This window comes from Ruditapes philippinarum, unplaced genomic scaffold, assembly GCF_026571515.1.
Source record: "Ruditapes philippinarum isolate M1 unplaced genomic scaffold, ASM2657151v2 ctg11467_1_1_1_1, whole genome shotgun sequence".
NCBI lineage: Eukaryota > Metazoa > Mollusca > Bivalvia > Venerida > Veneridae > Ruditapes > Ruditapes philippinarum.
In genome coordinates this window covers 618-22,094 of record NW_026852368.1, presented here as the reverse complement: position 1 = coordinate 22,094, position 21,477 = coordinate 618, and the positions used below count along the sequence as shown (strand labels likewise).

The window sequence follows — 21,477 nt, the reverse complement described above, 5'->3', positions numbered from 1 at the left end:
TATTCAAATTAGTCATATTCAGTAAGAATTTGATAGATTTCAATAAATTTCTTTGATAAAAATATTTTACTCAAAGATAAGCATAGTATATCTTTAATTTGTCCCTGTCCTAGAGTTAACACCATTTCTGTCCAAGTCACAAAGTCTTATCATATTGAAACATCACATGAAATTGAATGTATATGTTGAATTTCTTCAAAATAATGAAATTTGAATTGTTAAAAGATATAGTGTATCACATTATTAAATAGCAATGTGAAAATGCTTTGGATAACATATCATGGTCACCTGTGGATAAGACTAATATTTGATTAATGGGGCATCTGTGGCTGAGTGGTTTGAAGTCGAGCAATTACCACTTTGCTCTCACTACTGTAGGTTCCCTCAGCGGCAGTGCAAGGCAGCGCTTCATCTGATTCTACATGTAAGAAAAAGTTTCTGTTAATCAGCTAGCTTACGTAACATCGATAGTTCTATTCAGGTGCCTGTTTGTGTCTGAAATAATGTACAGATGTCACTTGAGATCTTCTTCCACTAATAAAAGCTGACCTATACTGTATTGGTATAGCGTAAAATCCAGTTAAAAAGACATCTAATTGACATGCAAATCATGCGAAAATAGACTGTTTGTTAGAAAAATCAATAATCTTCCAACAGTATAATTAGTATACAATCTCATGTACTTTCACATGCAAATCATGGTTAAATTGAGTTGTTGCCACAAATTAAAATATGCCCCTCATATCATATTTTATGTACAAATGTTTAAGTAAAAAAAATCTGTATACATGTACTTATATGCCTTGGAAGGTCCCTAAATGTTTAGAATTTCCGTAAATATCATGAAATCCTAGACCTGTTTTATTTTGTTATAGTGTTACAATTTGTAAATGTTGAAATGAATAAAATTGATCAAGTTACAATGTACATTGGTCTTTGGCTTATAACTTGCACACACACCTGTGTTGGATTATCTAGAGTATTTTACTTTGTTATGATTTTAGGTCAGAATGGGTGAAACTGCTAAATCTAGTGCAGTGTGAGATCATAAGTTGTACACAGATTGATGATATGGACTCCTATGTTCTCAGGTATATGTATATCATTAATGCAATTTTCCCTTTCTTAATTTTAAATACAATTCAATGAATCCATCCCAGATTTGATATTTAGTATTCTGTGACTTATCAATACAGAGTTTCATTGCCTACACAGATGTAGGGGCATTAAGCCAACTAATGGTTAAAAAAATATCATTGATGGTCTGACCCATGTCCACCTCATGTATCTAGAATTATTTATGGATCATGTCAGGCACCCACCCCTGGTCACTAGCATGTCCATTAAAAGAAAACTTTTACTATCCCATCACTCCAATACACTGCTTTATCACAAATCAAAATATTTGTATAAATCGTGTAATTAATCAACACAGGCTTTCCTGAAATTTTAGTTATTTCAAGTTCACAACAAAGTTACAAAATGTATAGGGCATTATTATCTAGCCTACAAATTTATGACCATTCTCGTTTCATTTCAGTGAAAGCAGTATGTTTGTAACAGAAAGGCGGTTCATCTTGAAGACATGTGGGACAACCACACTTCTTCTTGCTATAGAGCCTCTGCTGAAACTGGTTAAAGAGAAATGCGGTTTTGACAATGTTGCTGTAAGTTGGTGCTTATCTTTTACTTCTATAATATTTTTATGTATCAATTTTGGTTTTGGATGACTGTAAATATTTGAATGATTGGCTATACATGCATGTCTATTTTCTAACCATTTGTTTGTTTACTTGACACCACTTTCAACTGTACTGTTTAGTTTCTTGAAGAAGACAGGAAGGAGGTTCAATTAAGCTGTAAGCCTATTAATTAATAAAAGTGTTTAAACTAACCTTCCATTGAATAGTGAATTTTCTATTTGTAAACATGGTAATATGGCTTCTGTTAATGATTGATTTTAATGATTTGACAAAAGGTGTTTAAAAAAATTTATTTGATATTTTACAGGATATTTTTTACTCCCGTAAAAATTTCATGCAGCCGGACAAGCAACATGGAATACATCGCACCTTCGAAAATGAAGTGGAGCATCTTGATACACTTTTCAAAAGTGAGTCCTCTTTTGTGTCAAACATCTCCTGTGTCAAACATCTTTTGTGTCAAGCATCTTCTGAGACATCTTTTGTATCAAATATCTTTTATGTCAAACATCTTTTGTTTCAATTATCTTTTATGTCAAAGATCTTTTATGTCAAACATCTTTTGTGTCAAACATCTTCTGTGTCAACATCTTTTGTGTCAAATCATCTTTTATGTCAAACATTTTGTGTCAGCATCTTTTGCAAACATCTTCTGTGTGTGTGTCAAATCATCTTTTATGTCAAACATCTTATGTCTTAGAAATTTCAGGTTCCATAAGGTGAATGGTGAGAATCTCTTGTGTTTGCAAGGTTTTCATTTTTGTCTTGAGGTAACAGATGTGCTTACTAGAGCAACTGATTTTGCCAAGGTCAAAGGGGATATTTTAATCATAAGGCTCAAAATACGACAGATAAATATCATTTAAATAGCATTTTAACCATTCATATGGATTGCCAATCTGTTTATAATGAAAACCCAGGTTTGTGATGGTAATGCATTTAAGGTAAAATTACATGCAAAACAAACAAATATCTATTTATATTTTGCATATTTGTATATTAATATTGGCTGGTCGCCAAATATTTCAAAGTAAATTAATATATGTAAAAACATAGCTGCCTCTGTAATTAAAGTGTGTTTCTATTACATTGAATAGAAATAGATACTACATTATATTATTCCATTATATATAAAAAATGCAAGGTTTTCTAATAAGTTATGTGAAGTGTGAATTACATGTAATTTTTTACAGATCCATTAAAATGTAAAGATTTATATCACCAGCTTTCAAATGATGTAGATGTTATTAAATATACAAGATAAATGACATAGTAGTCAAAGTAATTGTTGATTAAATGCATGTTTTATATAATATCTGCTAACATGATGAATTTCACGTATATATACTTCTGTATGATAGGGTATTGTATGTGCTGGTGATTGGCTGATAAGTATCAGACATCAGGTTCATGATTGGTCAGAAACCAGCACAGGATGTGTTCTGACCAATGAAAATGCAGATCTAAGACAAACCTTTTATAACTTTGAGGCCTGACAATGTGGTTCTTAGGGTTTTCACTTTTATCTGAGGCAACAGATGTGCTAACGAAAATAACCAATAAGGCCAAGAGTCAAAAGCGGTTATTTTAATCTTTAGTCTGAAAATATAACTGATTATAACAGAATTTTAACCTATGTTACAGATCCCCAATATGTTAGTAATCAAAACCCAAGAGGCACTTAGTATATATTAATTACAAATGAAATTAAGAATTGTACAGAATTGAAAACTTGAAAACAATATCTGACTCAGACCCTGGTAAACATCTGCTAAAATATGTTTCCTTTGCATTTAAGTTGAAGAAGTTTTAAGATTCATATTGAGCATATATTAAGTAACAGATGTAGATAAGCAAGGTAACATGTAAAGTCATAAATGCTGTTTTTGCAAATTGTAGACAAAGTGTCCTTATTGTTCTGCATCATATAATGTAGCATTTATAGTGACCTTGTTTTTTTACCATGTTATATTTTAGAATAGCTCTATTTGCAAAATTTTTTTGTTTGTTTTATGACTGTGGTAAATATCATTATTTGATAAGTGAATTTGTTATTTTGTCACAATACAATATTTTAGTATTTAAAAGGAAATTTATTGTCTAAGAACGTTTATTATAGAAATTTTAAATGCATTAAATTTTGTGAACTTCTTTTGTGTTTGGTGTTAAATTTTAATACTAAAAGTGACTTTGGTGTTATGTTTTGCATGGTATATACTATTATTTATAAGTGACAACAAATGTTGTACTTGTTCTGTATTCAGATGGAGCAGCTTATACCTTGGGTCGTATTAACAGAGACTGCTGGTATTTGTACACGATGGACGAGGTGGGAGTTTCCCAGCCAGATCAGACTGTAGAAATATCCTTTTTATGATTGTTCTTTTAATCATATGACTTAACAGATATTTACTGAAATTTTGATAATCAAGGTTGTTGTGCATTTGATTAATTCATCTTAGCAAGGTTATTGTATTCTAGGTAAAAATTGAAGGGATATTACTAGTAATAAAAAACATGGCAGGGTGCAGGGTAGGGTCAATTGTAGGTTAGATGTCAGGGATGCCAGGCTTCAAATAATTTGTTCCCACGCCACTGTTGCTGCAAATTCTTGTTAAAAAACTAAACAAAAAAAAACATTGACCTCTTAGGGATACAATTTTGCTTCAGCCATACAACTTGATAATTTAATTCTCCTCACCATAAAACTACCAATCTACGATTCTTATTGTAATGTTGTTTATTCCATTAACATGTTAAAACATGTTTTAGGAAATTTAACCCTTCATTAGCAGAATTCCTTAAATGGACTTCTCCAGTCTCTAATTTTCAATCTGCATTATTTCATAACCGCCTCCGTGGTCGAGGGGTTAGAGTCGATGACTTCTAATCCAGTTACCTCTCTGGCGTGGGTTCGATCCGCGGAAGATGCTTTGGTAGTTTAGCGCGGAGGAAGGTAGTCTAGTACTGATGTAACTCTCCAGGAACGATGATTAGGAAACTACCCGCCTATATGACTGAAATACTGTTGGAAAAAGGCGTAAAATGAAACAAACAAACAAACAGCATTATTTCATAGATAACGAACGGATAGAAAGTTTTTTATTTTAAAGGCAGAAATTTTTAAAGGTAAGTTAAAAAAAAGGCAAATCATGGTGTTTTACGTCGTATCTAAAAAAATAGTTTAAAATAGTCACTTTTCCTAGCCAGAGTTCAGCCCTTGATAAGAGAGCCACCTGTATAAGAAAGACACTTTTATAAATTCCCAATACTGTCTCTCTTATACAGGTTTGACTGTATTTCCTATTTTTTTGTTGTTTGATAAAGTATTTCAATGGCAAGTTTGGTTAAAGGCCCATTACACCTCAAAAATGCTATAATTTTTATTTCTAAAAAACAAACTGTTTAGTATCTTGTTACATTGTTATAAAATGACTCATTTGCCACATTGATAAACTGCCCTTTGCTTCTTTGGCTCTTGTCAGCAAATAGATAATATTAGTTAATTAATAGACTGTTTGGAAGTCAAAATACTACTTTATGTACATTTAACTTTTATGACACATTACTGTTCAGTGCTGCATTTTTCAGTTGTTTAACATGAAACATGCTCTCAATCCATAATTAAAACATAAATGAACACATGTTTGACATTTTCTAAAGAATTTAAAAAAAAATGGATTGTACCTTTAATAAAAAATTAGCCAGGTAATCACAAAAATAAGCACCAACAGATTCGCTAAGTCATTTCACTGAGCAGTCGATCATGTTGGCCAAGGTTGTTTATAACTGATATATAGATTTTTACACTGGAATGCTTGTTACAGAACATTATCCAATTAACCGATTTATCCTTGTGGCCATACCTGATTATTAATTCATTAGGCAAATCACTGTCATGGAAAATCGTTCCAAATAGAGCAGCTTTTAACCACAGGGTAGTACAATAGTACAAAACGAATGCCATATTGATTGGTGTAACTTTCCCCTTCTATATGGCATTATGTTGATTTTTGTGTTTTATGGATATTTTTGTGCATGGGGCAAAATTAGAGGTCCAAAGCATGTTCAATATTTTTAATGGTTGAAATACTAAAAGAACAATACTGAAGAAAAGTTTTGATCACTTTTAGTACCTTTTGTGCTGATATCAATAAGATGTAAGGGGGACCATAACACACTCCATGTCCACTGTATAAAAATGAAGGTGTAGGGTTTTGTCCACTGTATAAGATTGTATAAAATTAAAGGTGTGGGAGTTTTGTCCACAGTGACTGTATAAAATTAAAGGTGTGGGAGTTTTGTCCACAGTGACTGTATAAAATTAAAGGTGTGGGAGTTTTGTCCACAGTGACTGTATAAAATTAAAGGTGTGGGGGTTTTGTCCACTGTATAAGATTAAAGGGTGAGGATTTTGTCCACTCTATAAAATCAAAGGTGTGGGTTTTTTTGTCCTCTATGAAATTAAAGGTGTTTTTTTTTTCCCACTCTATAAAATTAAAGATGTGGGGTTTTTGTTCACTCTATAAAATTCATGTTTGGTGTTTTGTCCACTCTATACATTTAAAGGTGTGGGGTTTTTGTCCACTCTATAAAAAGCATGTGTGGTGTTTTGTCCACTGTATATAATTCATTTGTGGTGTTTTGTTCACTCTCAAAAAATTTGAGGTGTAGGGTTTTTGTCCTACATTCATAAGATATAGCCTGTAAAAACCATGAGCACCACAATATATGTGAAACATGAATTCAGCTGTAGGGTCTATGAATTAAAAGAGATAGGAAGGGAAGAAATTTATGTGCATCTCGCTTGATGGTTACAGGTACATAAAGCTGCAAAGCATATCATTGATATATTGATATAGGATGACAAAATTAATATCAAGAATACACTGATAATCAATTATAATTACTTAATATCTGTAATTAACTTTCATACTTGAATGAATGATATCAGTAAAAAATCATGTTCTGTTCATACATTTATGATGTGTCTTGTTTATAAATCATGCCAAATTCATGATTTTTTTTGGACCATTTCAAGTTGTTACTGATTTGAAATATGTCCATTTCATATTGACATAGTTCTAGACATGGATACCTGCTTCTGTATATGTTTTGGGGAATTTTCAAATTTTATAGACATTAAATTAATAAGAGAAAGTCAAAACTATTGATTTATTTTTCAAATGTGTGTCAATTATTGATTGACAGAAAAACATCAGTATCATTTCAATAAATAAAAGTTCTACAGGTAGTAATAAGAAAATATTTGCTGACTGTATTTTGCCTTAACTTCAATGTACTTGCTAATGTGGGACCTTTGCCCAGAAAAGATGGCTGTCTTTACAAAAGAAACCTGTTCTGATGGTAAAGAAGCAAGGGAGGTAAGTAGAAGATTTTACATGGTTGATTAATACTATGTTGTAAGAGTTAGTACCCCTATCAAAACTTTAGGATCTGTAAATGTAAGTAAGACTAGTTTAAAACCTGAACAAGCCAGCTTGAACATCTTTGAAGTCTGATTAAAACTACTGTGAACATGTAAATTTTAGCGTTTTGAAATTATAATCCCTTTCATAGACAATGGACAGTTCTAAATTTAAATCGGGACAAGTTCATTATACAAATTTAGGGTTATGAATTACATTGGTGTAATTGTTTGTATAAGGAAGACTTTAGTAAGTGTTTTATGTTTCAGAAATCAGGCATTGATAAGATTATACCTGGGGCAAAGATAGATGACTTTTTGTTTGAACCATGTGGCTATTCAATGAATGGTCTGCTACCAGATGTATGTATACTGTTATTATACACCCACATTTTATTATACACCCACATTCAATGAGCATTTTATTTATGTCCTGACCATATTCTTGGGTATTGTGGCTCATTGTTGATTAACTAGGGTTTCATACTTTTAGACTTTAAGCTGCATGCCTCTAGATGAGCCAAAATCAAATTTGAGAAAAATGTTCTAAGATTTTAGTGAAAGTACTATGATTCAAGATTCAAGTAATATTTTACATATAATGTGAAAAAAATAACTGATTTTTCAGTATATTTCTGCTGCATTACTAACACGGTAAAGGCTGGTCAGAGAATAAGAAGAGCTATTTTCCAAGTTTTTGCCTGCAAGTTGGTATCTCCAAAACTACTGAAAGGAATGAATTAATACTTCTCACTCTTGTACTCTTTGATTATCTAACATGAAAGGTACAAGTCCCATAACTCTTTAGTTACCTAGTAACAGAGTTATGCCCCTTTTCTAAATGTTGAGCCCTGAAAAAAGATGGACAGCTCTTTGTTTGCTACTATTTGAAAGACACAATTTATGTATTTTATACAGATGGTTTTGTAATGTGCATTAAGAACAAACATTAAACAAATAAATAATTTTGACTTGTTCAGATATTATCCAATTTATTGTTTGATAAAAAGAAATTGCTGCCTCGGAAGAACTTATGTATGTAAAATATGCTTCTTTCTATGTATTCTATGTGTGTCCTATATTTCAGGGTCAGTATATAACCATTCATGTGACACCAGAACCAAACTGCTCCTATGTCAGCTTCGAGAGTAATGTGCCACAGGTTTGTAAAGTATGATGAATTCTACTTTATAGCCTTAGTCAATATTTATGTTTATTCACTACATATTGCATTATATGCACCAGCTTAAAGCTCCTTATTTGTGTCATCTTATATAAGACATTGTTTTTTTGTTTGTGTTTTTGCTGCTGCATTGGTGTTTTAAATTCAATAGACACCTTACAATTCAAATATTTGGTATAATATTGAAATTGAGGTGTTATTGAAATTATGTAAAATTTCAACATATTTGTTCATTGATTTTTATGAATCAGTGATTTTTCTCCCTTAAGCAACCTTGGCATCTTGATTTTGGAAGAATTCTGAAAAAAGCTGGTGTAAGTTTTGATTTTTTAGGAAAACTGCATGATTTTAAATAAAATGTCCGTTTTTTGAAGAGGCCTTTTATATGCCAAGGCCATTTATAGGCCTCTGTTAAAAAAGGTGAAAAATCACCATCAGAATGAAATTTCCAGTTTAAAATTATATAAAGGTAAAAGAAAGTTTTACTGTAAAAAGAACATTGAATGAGTAAAAGATTTTAAGGGTTTGATTTTGTTTCAGGAGTCATACACTGGACTCATAAATAGAGTGTTGAACACATTCAAGCCTGGAAAAGTGCTGATGACCATCTTTGCTAACAAGGTAAGAGACTGTTTCAAAATTGATTAGTAGTGACCTAGTAATGGACCCTTCACCTTATGTGCTAATTCCCTGGATAGGTCATTTGGAAAAAAAATAGAGGAAAGATGTAACTACATTTCATAAGGTTCTTTTTTGTTACTTAAAGTGACATTATGCCCGTCCAAGGGTACAAAGTGAGTGAACAGGTGAAAGTTAAAATAAGTTTACAAATTTTTCATAATTGACATAAATTCTATAATTTACTTTGCATGAACAATAAACAACTCAATCTGGGTAAGGAGATTTATGTTAATATCAAGTAATTTATGTAATAGAGAACGTGTAATTTATAAAAAGAGTGGGGACAGTCTTTTAACATTTTAGGAAGATTGGATATGAAATGTACTTACAACAGAACTTGTAATAAAATCCCCAGTGACAGTGTGAAATCCTATAGATCCATATATTGCTAACTTTTACTAGAAAAAGATTCACATACCTTATTGACCAATGAACTCTGTTTAAATTTGACACTAATTTAAATTGGCAGAAATAATCATTTTATTTTAAACCTACCTTTATGTATAGCAGCAAACTCATTCACTCCTTATATTTCCTTGTAAGCAGACATCTTTGAAATCTGTCACTTTATATTTTATATTGAATACTTCTTACTGTTAACATTAATTTCAGTCAATCATAATTCAGGACCTTGATTTATGTAAAGTTTGTTTGTTTAAGGTCAGAAATCCCTTGAGTTATTTGACATGTTTCTGTGTATTAGCGATTTTCGTTTGCAGATTTTATATGGGATTTCAGCATGGCTGCCATTGAAATCCTGGATTTCAGATTCTGATATCCAGCTGTCTTTCCATTGCTGGATTTATAGGATTTCTGGTGTTTCAAACATTGAACCTTATAAAAGTAAAAATGCAACAAATGCTGTCACTAGTCTTGATCTTTTAGTATGATATTAAGTCGGAAACTGCAATAAATTAATATTATACAAATAACTTATAAACATCATTGTTACCCAATATCATCTAGCAAGTTGGTATGTATTAAAGTCCAAAATTATTAACATACTTGGCACGGTTGTTGCTGGAAACACTTGTTTTAAACTTAGAAAACTGTAAAAGAATTGTATATATTTCTCCCATCCTGACATATGTTTACAATATATATATCTGGTACTATCTACCTTTCAGGAGTCTACAGCAAAAGACTGCCACAAAGACCTTGACACGTTCCTTGATCAGACCCAGTACAATCGTGTTGACCATCAGTTCTGTACCTTCAAGAACTACAACCTTACCTACACCTACTTCACCAGCCGCCCTGTTATCTAGGGGTGTCTCAGCAGAGGTGCTCCTGTCAGTTGCCATAGCAACAGGTCAAAGGTTAAGGTTATTTCTCAAGAAATTATACATTCTTCCAAGTTCCATCCGTTATCGGACACTAGGTATATTAAAGATTTCTCTTCAAAGAACTTACGTGTAAATGACCCGAATTGTTTCTCAAGGTCATGCGATAATTTAACCATCACCTTTGACCCTTGTATAGAGTGCATTGACAGACCCTCTGTTAGATACTTTAGCAAATATTTTTTCCCTTATATTTCACTTCTTACATTAGCTTGGGCATTGAGTTGTGTCTTTTTCTCATCTATTGCAGTGGTATTTATTTGGAAATCCTTTAAAAGCCTTAGAAAATATAGATTCTCTTTCTCTTCAATGACAAGGAAAGTCAGATAATTTGACTGCACATTCTCCATAAACATATTCATAATAAATTTTGTTATACACAACTTATTACTTAAGTTATAATTTTTCACATATATATACTGGTAACTGGTATTTTATATTTTAGGATAATAAATTAAATTTTTTGATATACTTATGATTTTATACAAGGAAGGTGGTACAGAGCCATACTCAATCTGCATAATACATCTATTGGAGCCTTAACTGTTATTCAAGACAAGATTTTTCAAAATGAAATTTTTATTAGATTTCTGCCATTCAGTGCTGTTTCTTTTGAAATGTTTCTCAAAAGCTATCGAAAATATACTGAGTATATATGAAATAATTAAACAGTTAGTTCTGAATGTATGACACTTTTTAAATACCAATCAGTCTTGCAAACTCTTCAAATGGTCAGGCCTCTTTGAATAAGCATTATATGAAACTTTCAAATAATAAAGTACACTTCAGTACGAAATATGAAAAAAAAAATATTTGGCTAAATTGCTGCTACAACTGGTTGTTAAATAGTATTTTGTCCGAATGTACATTTGATAATGACTTAAGTAAATCATAATGTTTCTTTAGTTTATACAGAATTTGATTTAGTTTGGTTCTGTACAAAACTAACTACACACTCTCGAATATGTTCCTAGAACCAACAAGTACTGAGCAATGACTGTAAACTATCTTGCCCAAGGAAACAACAGCTTGCCCCTGACAGGGTTTGAACTTGCACAACAAGTGATCCTTAAATTGTTAGTGTTTATGGTGTTATCCTACTGCCACCAGGGTTTCTCTGAAGATAGGTGACACTGGTCGGCTACAATGCCCTGTCGGTATTTAATCTTACTGTATATTTATTGGGTATGTAAATTTGATTAATGATAAATTCTTTTGAATTATCGTTTATTTTTAGCTCACCTGTCACAAAGTGACAGGGTGAGCTTTTATGATCGCTTTTCGTCCGTCGGTCGGCCATCCGTAAACTTTTACTTTAAATGACGTCAACTCATAAACCGCTAAGCCAATTTCATCCAAACTTCACAGGAATGTTCCTTTGGTGGCCACCTTTAAAAATTGTTCAAAGAATTTAATTCCATGCAGAACTCTGGTTGCCATGGCAACCGAAAGAAAAAACTTTAAATATCCTCTTTTAAAAAACCCAAAGAGCTAGAGCTTAGATATTTGGCATGAAACATCTTCAAGTGAGTGTCTACCAAGTTTGTTCAAATAAAAGCCCTGGGGTCAAAATTGGCCCCGCCCCAGGGGGTCATTGATTTTCCCAAAAACTTAAAAAATCTTCTTTTAAAGAACACAAAGAGCTAGAGCTAAGATATTTAGCATGAAACATGTTCTAATGGGTGTCTACCAAGTTTGTTCAAATAAAAGCCCTTGGGTCAATATTGGCCCCGCCACGGGGTCATTGATTTTCCTTATATGTGTATAGCAAAAATTTAAAAATCTTCTTTGAAAAAACCCAAATAGTTAGAGTTTAAATATTAAGCATGAAACATCTCCTAGTGAGTGTCTCTAAAGTTTGTTCAAATAAAAGCCCTGGGGTCAAAATTGGCCCCGCCCCGGGGGTCATTGATTTTCCTTATATGTGTATAGCAAAAACTGAAAAATCTTCTTTGATAAAACCCAAATAGCTACAGTTTAGATATTAAGCACGAAACATCTTCTAGTAAGTGTCTACAAAGTTTGTTCAAATAAAAGCCCTAGGGTCAAAACTGGCCCCGCCCCAGGGGTATCATTGTTTTTAACAATATGTGTATAGGGTCATTGTTTATCATTATATGTGTGTAGTAAAAACTTAACATCATGAAACATCTTCTAATGGGTGTCTTCTAAGTTTGTTTAAATAAAAGCCCTGGGGTTTAAACTGGCCTCACTCCGGGGGCCTATATACAGGTGAGCGACCTCAGGGCCATCATGGCCCTCTTGTTTCATTGAATAGTTTGTTTTTAGAAGATATGGATTGCATTGCATCTTGTTAAAACAAATATGCATGTAATCCCCACATTTATCATGTTGGATATTTATGAAGGGCATAAACAATTAACAATTGTTATTTTGAAACTGAATATATTTTATTTGTGTAATATCCAGAAGTTAATATATTGTTTCTTACAGTATTTTCCCATCTTATTGTTACTGTATGTTCAAATATGTTTTCTATAATAAAATAATATTTGTGCAATGTGCAATTTTGTTAAAAATTTGGAACACCACTGCTTTTTTACCAAACTTAGATACAACTGAAAAATAAAAAATATAATGTCTATACCTACATATTGTGATGACTTGAGTAAAAGGGCTTCAAGAAAGGTAGGGGAAATGAAAGAATATTTACCCTAGTGGTTATAATAATTCTTACTGTATTTTTATCCTGTTCTAGAATTGAAATGGGGATAATTTTTTTTGAATGTGCAATCTTTTTCTTTTAAATGTGTTTGTTTCCTTGGTATTTTAGGAGGCCTTGTTCATGTTCAGTATTGAACAAGTATAACGCCACTTGATCATGTTAAATTTTTTATAAAGGGCATTGACAAGTGATCTTTTGTTTTGAAAAAAATATATGATTTTGAAAGAGATCAGTGTCAGGTTTTACATTGTAATTTTACGATGTAGTAAAGGGTAATAGAGAAAAGGAACTTTATGTTTTACCCAAGTGTATTATTTTTTGTACCCAAGGGAATTGTGTAGCTATACTGCCAAAATCTTTTATGTGGATCAAAACTAATGTAAGGCATCATTTTACACTGTAATCTTTTATCAAATTAACCACTCAGTCCATTAGTAAAACTAAGAAAATATTGATATAAAAGGGCGATTTGGATTCTTTTGGGATTTGATATGTTCAGTTACAGCTTAACATTAAGGCAAACTGTTAACATCACTTTGTTGTAACCTTTAGTTTTTTTTTCTTGTATCTAATGTAAAGTGTTTTGTTAATTCACTGTGAATCATTCCCAATAAACTTACATTTGCATAATTTATAAGAAGTCTAGCATACATTTGTGAACAAACTGTTTTTGTCTACAAACAAATACATAAAAGTGTCTGGCTTTCTTTGCCATTTCATGAGTTTAGTACATTATTGTTGTTCTAAATCCATTTAGAAAAAAAATAATTCTTAAGCTTAAAATTGTTTGATTACTTTGTTTTTAGAAGACTTTATTATGTATTGTCATGTCCGGTCTATCATTGAACAGAAATAACCTTTTATTGGTCGGCAATATGTCTGTTAAATAAACAGCAATATTTAAATCCTTTTACCTGCTGAATTGCGTTGTGGCATTGCCCAGCTTCGAACTTGGAACAATCTGGAGTTTAAAATCATTTCAGCTCCTAAATACAATAATTGGAACTGCCAGCTGTATAGAGCCTGCTTAGACAGCAAAGATTTTTAAATAAATATTAAACTATGAATAAATTCTAAATTTAAAGCAACTATTTAACTATAATTCTTGGTGTAAAGTCTTAAAGTAGACTGGCTTATTCTTCAGCAATAAGAAAAATGTCTGTGACAGTACATGTTGTTGTTGTTGTTGTTAAGATCTAGAATAAGCAATTATTCTGATGTTGTGGATTAGTGCTGATTGTCTGATTTTGAATAATCTCATTGAAAATAATCTCAACATTATATTGTTCAAGATTGGTTCCTTTTATTACATGTTACGATACTAATCTGCTGATAATTCAATATCATAGAACCTGTGTCATCATGTAGTTGTCAACTTTAGTTTTATACTTGTATCTTGAATATATTCTTTGTTAATGCAAAAATGTGCGTTACTTGAATACCATCTATGTAAATTCAAATTATGCAGTACATTTAATAATGTCTTTGTTAATGCAAAATTTTGTATTACTTTAAAATTTAAAAGTGGTTCCAAGTAAACAAGAAAAGTTTAGGATAGTTCAATATTTTTCAGGGTTTTTTACCCCTGGCATATTTTTTTGTGCGTTTTAGCACACTCCTGTTGTTAGATTTAAAAATAATCCTCAAAATACTTTTTTCATGGAACCTTTATGGCTCTGACCAGTTCATAAACTCATTAAGGCATTTCTTTATCGGGGTATCAATAAAAATATTCAGTAATATACATTTATAATATATACTGTTTGTTTGTTTTTTTTTTGTACAAAAGCCTAACATCATAGAAAGAGCTAAAATTTGCATTTACTGCTTTATATATATTAAAACAGATGATATTATGTTATATTTAGATTTTTATTCATTCCTATGGAATGTGTACCTGTTTTAATTTAACTATGTTGAAAATGACCATTAATTTTATATTGAAAATAAATTTGTGTCGTTAAAATCCACTTCTGCAGTTTCAGAGGATAACTTCATATTTCAAGGATATTTATTTGTTAAATCAGAAATTAAATATTAATCACTGATGACTTGATATAAAATTGTTCTTATTATTATCATTATGACGATTTATACAGAGCAAAATTGAATTAAAGTGACATTATGCCCATCTATGATCTAAGTGTAAATGGCATGTGGCATGTAATTGTGTTCAGTTTAATATTTTACTATGCAAACAATATCAATAAATCACATGACTTATGGACAATGATATAGATATTGTTAGAAATTTTATTGGAAATTTTCAATTTTTGAAAAGAGTGAGGCAGTCTTTTTATAATTTGGTTAGCTTTGATATTTTGCCATCCATTTTTTGGTTAGACACTTATAATAGTCACTCATTTAAAATATACTTAACTTGACAACAAAAAATGAGCATAATGTCACTTTAAATACACAGCTGTCAAACCTTTATTGGACAAGGTGGCGGAGCTTTTGCAGCTTTATACAACATGTACAAGTAAAAAAAATGATATCAGTACATGTATTGAATTCAACAATAAATATAACTTCTTTATACTACACCACCAATATTTTGACATTTTCAGAGAGCTTTAATTCAATATGGATATATTTGGACTCTGGATGTGGGTGATCAAATTAAGCCTAGACTGATTCCATTTGTGATGTCATATCAATGACATTATATTTTTGGACTTAGAGAATGAAAACTGGGTTAAACTGGAAAGATTGTTGGATCCAATTTAATATGATTTATATTTGGATATCACATGGTGTAAAAGCTGAAAGTTCATTGGTCACATTTGATATTGAAGGTGTGGAATAAATATTAATACTACAGATGTGTTCAGTTAAATTAGCTCTTGATATTTTTTATTAGTAAATTAAGTTTTGTTTGATAACATAAATTATAACAGTTATATTCATGATACAAAATAGTTCTCAAAATATCTAGGTCTATAGTTAGTGCTTATTTTACAAATATACATTTTGTTTTTATTTTGTCAGTAAAATGCTCACAATAAACAAGATAAGGGAATTCTATTGTTTGTTATTATTTATAATATTGACTTCATGTGTAAAAAGTTTCTGATGTTAAATAAAGATTATATAAAAAAGTTAACAGTTTTGCCACCAAAATCTTTGGCAGTATATTTGATCTTTATTTTATTGAAATATTCAATTATATGGTAACAGTAAGCTTAAGTTTTCTTCAGATATTTTTAATTAGAAACAAAAAAGGTTTTTAGTTTTAATTATTCAAAGAAGAGTAAGCCTGTCCGAATCACCTTGGCATATGCGTTGGCTTTGATTAATGGTTTGCTTGCAGCATCATATCTCAACCACTAAGGATTCAAACTCTTTTTTTAGACCAAAATGTCAGGTCATTTTTAAATTCTCATAACTCTAACATGGATTTTGACAGAATTATGAATGTTTGGTCAATGAAATCTGAGTAAATTCTTACTTAATCAAGGCTTTTATTTTACTATCAAGCATTAAGAAAAGTCGAGCATGCTTCCCTATTGACAGCTTTTGGTATTTTCCTCCAGCCCCTCCCCTCCCCTACACTATCTATTTAGGTTTAGCTCACCATGAGCACTTTAACATAATGATATCTTAAAAAGGGGACTTTTGTACATGCGCTTTTTGGGGAGGCTATGCCGACCCAATGTTAATAACCGTCCGTCAAATCTTACTGCCGCGGTAATCAGGTCAAAAAATAGTACCTTGATTTTTTCTAAGCTGACTCATCACAGACATTTACAATATGAAAATATTTTCATTCTTAAATTTCATATCTGCAATTTGTAAAGATAATAATTCTCGATTTTTGTTTGTTATTTTTTCAAAATCACTACTCCGTGACGTCATACTGCCGCGGTAATCAGGTTTAGGCATACGTACGTTGGTAATAAATAGTTCTGGTATGAAAACCCTTCTATATAATAACTTTATCAATATTTTTTAAACAAAAAGCATAAATGAAAATTCATAGATAAATGCTTTAATTAGGTGGCAAATATTCTTTATTATTTTTGATAACAATTTTCCAATTACTACGCAGCGACCAACTGTTTATGACGGGTCATTAACTAGAACGTTGCAACACCGTAGTCTCAATATCATGCATGTTCTTTTGTTGTTATAAACCATTAATAGTCCATAATATTTTTTTAAAGACAAAAAGACAAATAATGGTAAACTGTCGCTTACATCAGAGACATGGATCATGCTTGCGTGATAACTAAGGAAAACTAACTTATTAGTACACCTTAGGAGGCTGTACGCGGAAAACGCTCATTAACCGCTATATCATATAGCTGTTAGTAAATATTTTGCATACATTTAGAACTAAAAATTCACTAATGGTGATGAACATATAGTTTGAAAACATTATATTCTTAAACCATGTATCGCCGAAAAAAAAACTATTTAACTACAAAATCCGTAAGGACCCTCCCACAAAATTTCACCACAAGATTACATTTAATATTAGCAAAATAAAAAAAGCAATACTTACATTTTCATCTTACATAATAAATTATTCATTAATCAAACTTTTAACATAAAAGTATCTTTTAAAAATATGTTTGGCAATTGACAGATCCCTACTCTGATCTTTTATTTGTAAAGGAATAAATTTAAACATGTACTCTTTTGTTTAAATATTTTGTAGTGAAAGTCTTAATATATCCACTAATCTCATTATTAGAATTAGACAGGTCAGGGATTTATACAACCAGTAGTTTAGTTATCTACGCTCATTTTAATCCCAATAGAAACATTCAAATATTTGGGGTAAAAAACATGACCAAAGTACCTAGTAGTCGTTTACCCGGTGGTGATCCCATTAAACTGATTATAGATTCGAATAGAAAACACAAATAGAAACATGTGTTTCGGTACAACAAAAATCGGAAGTAAAGTGAACAGTTAAATGACAGAAATATGTGGCCAAATATGTTTTAACAAGGAAATAATTATTTCAGAGAAAGACGCAAAGATCAGTCTTCAATCAAATGAATGACCCCGTATTGTGTAATTAGAAAGTTTATTCAATTTTAGGGCAACGAATCATAATTTGATAGTCCATGTGTAATAAAATTTTCAATACAGATTATGAGATACATAAAATTATTAAAGAATAAGAAGCTTTAAAATAACAAAACAAAAAAAAACGCATATATATACGAATGACTTACAGTCGAGCATCGGAAATTCATCAACATATCTCACGAAATTTTAAATTGAAAACGATATTTGTGCGCGCTGAAGTGATTTATGTTTATTTGAATAAATCAAATAAAAGAAGTTATATGTTTGTGTTCTAAAAATAATTGGCGGCATAAGACGAATTTCGTTTTCATTTTACAACACTTGAAAAATTACCACAGAAAATATGTTGTTGTTTTTTTGTTTTGTTTTCAACAAGAGTGTGTGTTTTAAGTTCATTTATTCTCGGCACCGGAATAACCATATGTCCGAGATTATAGCATCGGGGACGTCTTTTTCAAGCAGAATCTTCCTGGTAGCCCATTCTTCGTTCGTTAGTGGTAAAGGAGACGACAGTACTGTCAAGGCATCAACTTCCTGACTGACGACAACAAAAACGGCATTCATTAGCGCCAAACCTCCAGAGTAAGTTACGACAGGTCAACCAATCACCTCTGGTACTTGAGATGACTTGACCTTGACCTGCCGTGTGCCTTCTCCGCGACGTGCATACCTCTGGAGGGATTTGGAGAAGTTTCAACAAAAACCTCCAAAACACGCTTTTTATAACACCATTCATAGCACTGACGCTTCGATGTTCTCATCTATTTGCGGGAAATGGTCGACAAGGAAAACCTACGTTATAACCGCACATCCTGTTAACAACATATTTACCGCAGTATATATTTCAAGCTAGTGAGGTTTGAAATCTATCGATTAACTACCATAAGTTGATAAAAAAATAAGATATAACTTCCTGATCAATTTTCACTTAGGTTGATTCAATTTTGAATAAGCTGTGCAGATATGTATTTTTCAAGAAATATTTAGCTTTAATATTATCCGAAGCCGTCAAAGTCAGCGACGAGTAATGAAATGAGAATAATTTCCTGAAACGTGATTTTATTCGAGATTTGCTTCGGGAGAAGACAACTTTCTGTCCGTAGAGCATGAATATTAACACTCACCACAAGACAGTGTCTTATTGATCTCAATTATGGTACATGTAAATATGTATAATTTTATGTTCAATTAAAATGTTGCTTAACTTGCAGTTGTTATTATCATTCAATGATATTAAAATGACATAAAGTATTTATGATGAACAGTCCTAGAATATTTTGATAAGGAACCGTCAGTTGTAAAATGGTATTATGATCTTATAATGAACAGTCGTCATACCTGCTGGTGTGTCATTTATAAATGGTTTTTAGGTTTTTCAAAATATGCATGATTAACAATCGGAATGTAGACCTCAATGAAATGTTCTGGAATATTAACAAAATGAATAGTCAACCATATTAACCATATATATGAATGGCTGAGCGATAAATGGCGCAATGTGCATATCTTCTTATTTAACAGCACATTTTAAGCAAAAAGAAAAGAAACTATAAGCCTGAAACATTCTGCCATAGCCTCCCCATCGGTACATTCAGTGCTTTGATTTAGGTTAGTCTCAAAGGGTGTAGTAGCTTATGATTATTACGGATCGGGTTATTGTTTCGGGTCTGGATATACGGGGGAATTCTGTACAAAATGAAAGTCAATGTATGTTTGTCTGTCTATCAGTTTGTACGGCTTTCCCGATATTCTTTATTTCGAATTACCAACTACCTTCTAGTAGGTAGTTGGGTATACGCGACGTAGGAAGACGCGGTGATACCCTTTGGTAATTGCGAATTACCAACTGACTCCCTTGGTTGACGTAGGGACCCGCGGTGATGCCATTTGGTAGAAAAATTCATCTTGTCATATATTGGCTACTATTATTCGAAAAAATTAGTTTCTGTTTTCAGAGGAATACATGTAATGTTTCAATAAACAACTACTCTTTGGTTGGTAGAATGGGATTCACGCGAATAACCAACTGAGTCCCTTGATTAATGGTAAAGGGGGTATTTCCATATTATAAAAACACTTATCTGGTTATACATGTATAACCCATAAAAGTACTTATATATTGATTTCAGTGGAATATATGCAATCACCGAATTATCAACTACTTTCTAGTAGGTAGTTAGGATTTCGCACGAATAACCAACTGAGTCCCCTGGTGGACATAGGGAGACAAGGTGATTCTATGTTGAAGAACACATCTATTCGTTATATATTTATTGCTGAAAAGTACTTTCTGTTTTGAGGGTAAAACTTACCAACTACTGGTAGGTTAGATGGGGATTCGCGCAAAAAGCAACTACGTGCGCGTTTAAAAATTTATTATATGTTCCAACATTTCATCCCAGTGAACACCCCGGACGAGTGCGAACATGTACTTTGAACAGGAGTATTTTATATTACATGTATATAAAAAACTAATTATACCCAAAGGGAAAAAAGAAGAATAGAAAACAATAACAACAAAAAACACAAAAAAAAACAAGAAAAAAAAACAACTTCAACCCAAATGTACTTATCAAGGTAATATCTACAACATTTTATATTCCATTTTCAAATAAAAAAAACCAGAACCCCATCCCCCCCCCCAAAAAAAAATAAACAAACAAACAAAACAAAACAAAAAACTCCAAATTCGACCCTGTTCTTTAACCTGAAACGAGAAGGTAGAAATAATATGCAGCATAAAACAAATACGACCTATGATACTAAATGCATGGAATGAGACAATGATTGAAGATTCGTATTACAAACTAATGGCATTATCATGTTACGGTTACTGATGTCAGCACTTTTCGATATTCATAATTTGCATTTGTTTGAATATACTTGACATTATTAATGAATATTTCACCTTGTATCAATATAGTTTTACAAACAATACCCATTACGCCCTCGTAGAACTCTGCAAATATTGACTAAAGCATGGAACATCGTATCTCCAATTATGCTGAGCAAGATATCTGTGCAAATACTCGTATTGTTCTACATTTATGATGACATGCCAACAGTGTCACGAAAAACTACAGGCAACATGTAAAAAAAAATACGCAAACACATATACGTACGTGATGTTCGATATTTTTTTTTAAATTACAGCTGCATTCTTTTATTTATTATGTTTATCTTATATGTGTGTCGGTAAATAGCTTGTTGTAGCTTATGCTTGTTCCTATAAACTATATGTTTGTAACAACTTAAAAGAGTTTCTGGTATTTTGTAAAATTGTCCAAAGAATGATTTGACGTTATGAATGTACCGTGCTATAAAATATATTTGTTTTGAAATAAGAGCGTCATAACTCATCATCATCATCTTCACCATAATCATCATCATCAACATTATTACCCTCATCA

At 31.6% G+C, this 21,477-nt stretch overlaps 1 protein-coding gene across 2 annotated transcripts; it reads left to right on the top strand.

Moving 5' to 3' along the window:
- Positions 1-1,004: 1,004 nt before the first annotated feature.
- LOC132758343 (S-adenosylmethionine decarboxylase proenzyme 1-like) lies at positions 1,005-16,046 on the top strand (the record flags this gene model as incomplete). 2 transcript variants are annotated; one of them, XM_060749968.1, is given in 9 exon segments in its annotated part: positions 1,005-1,091; positions 1,541-1,667; positions 2,011-2,113; positions 3,968-4,065; positions 7,007-7,087; positions 7,402-7,494; positions 8,219-8,293; positions 8,855-8,935; positions 10,123-16,046. In XM_060749968.1, coding segments are annotated over 9 exon segments (886 nt in total), but the record flags the coding sequence as incomplete, so codon positions are not given.
- Positions 16,047-21,477: the final 5,431 nt, after the last annotated feature.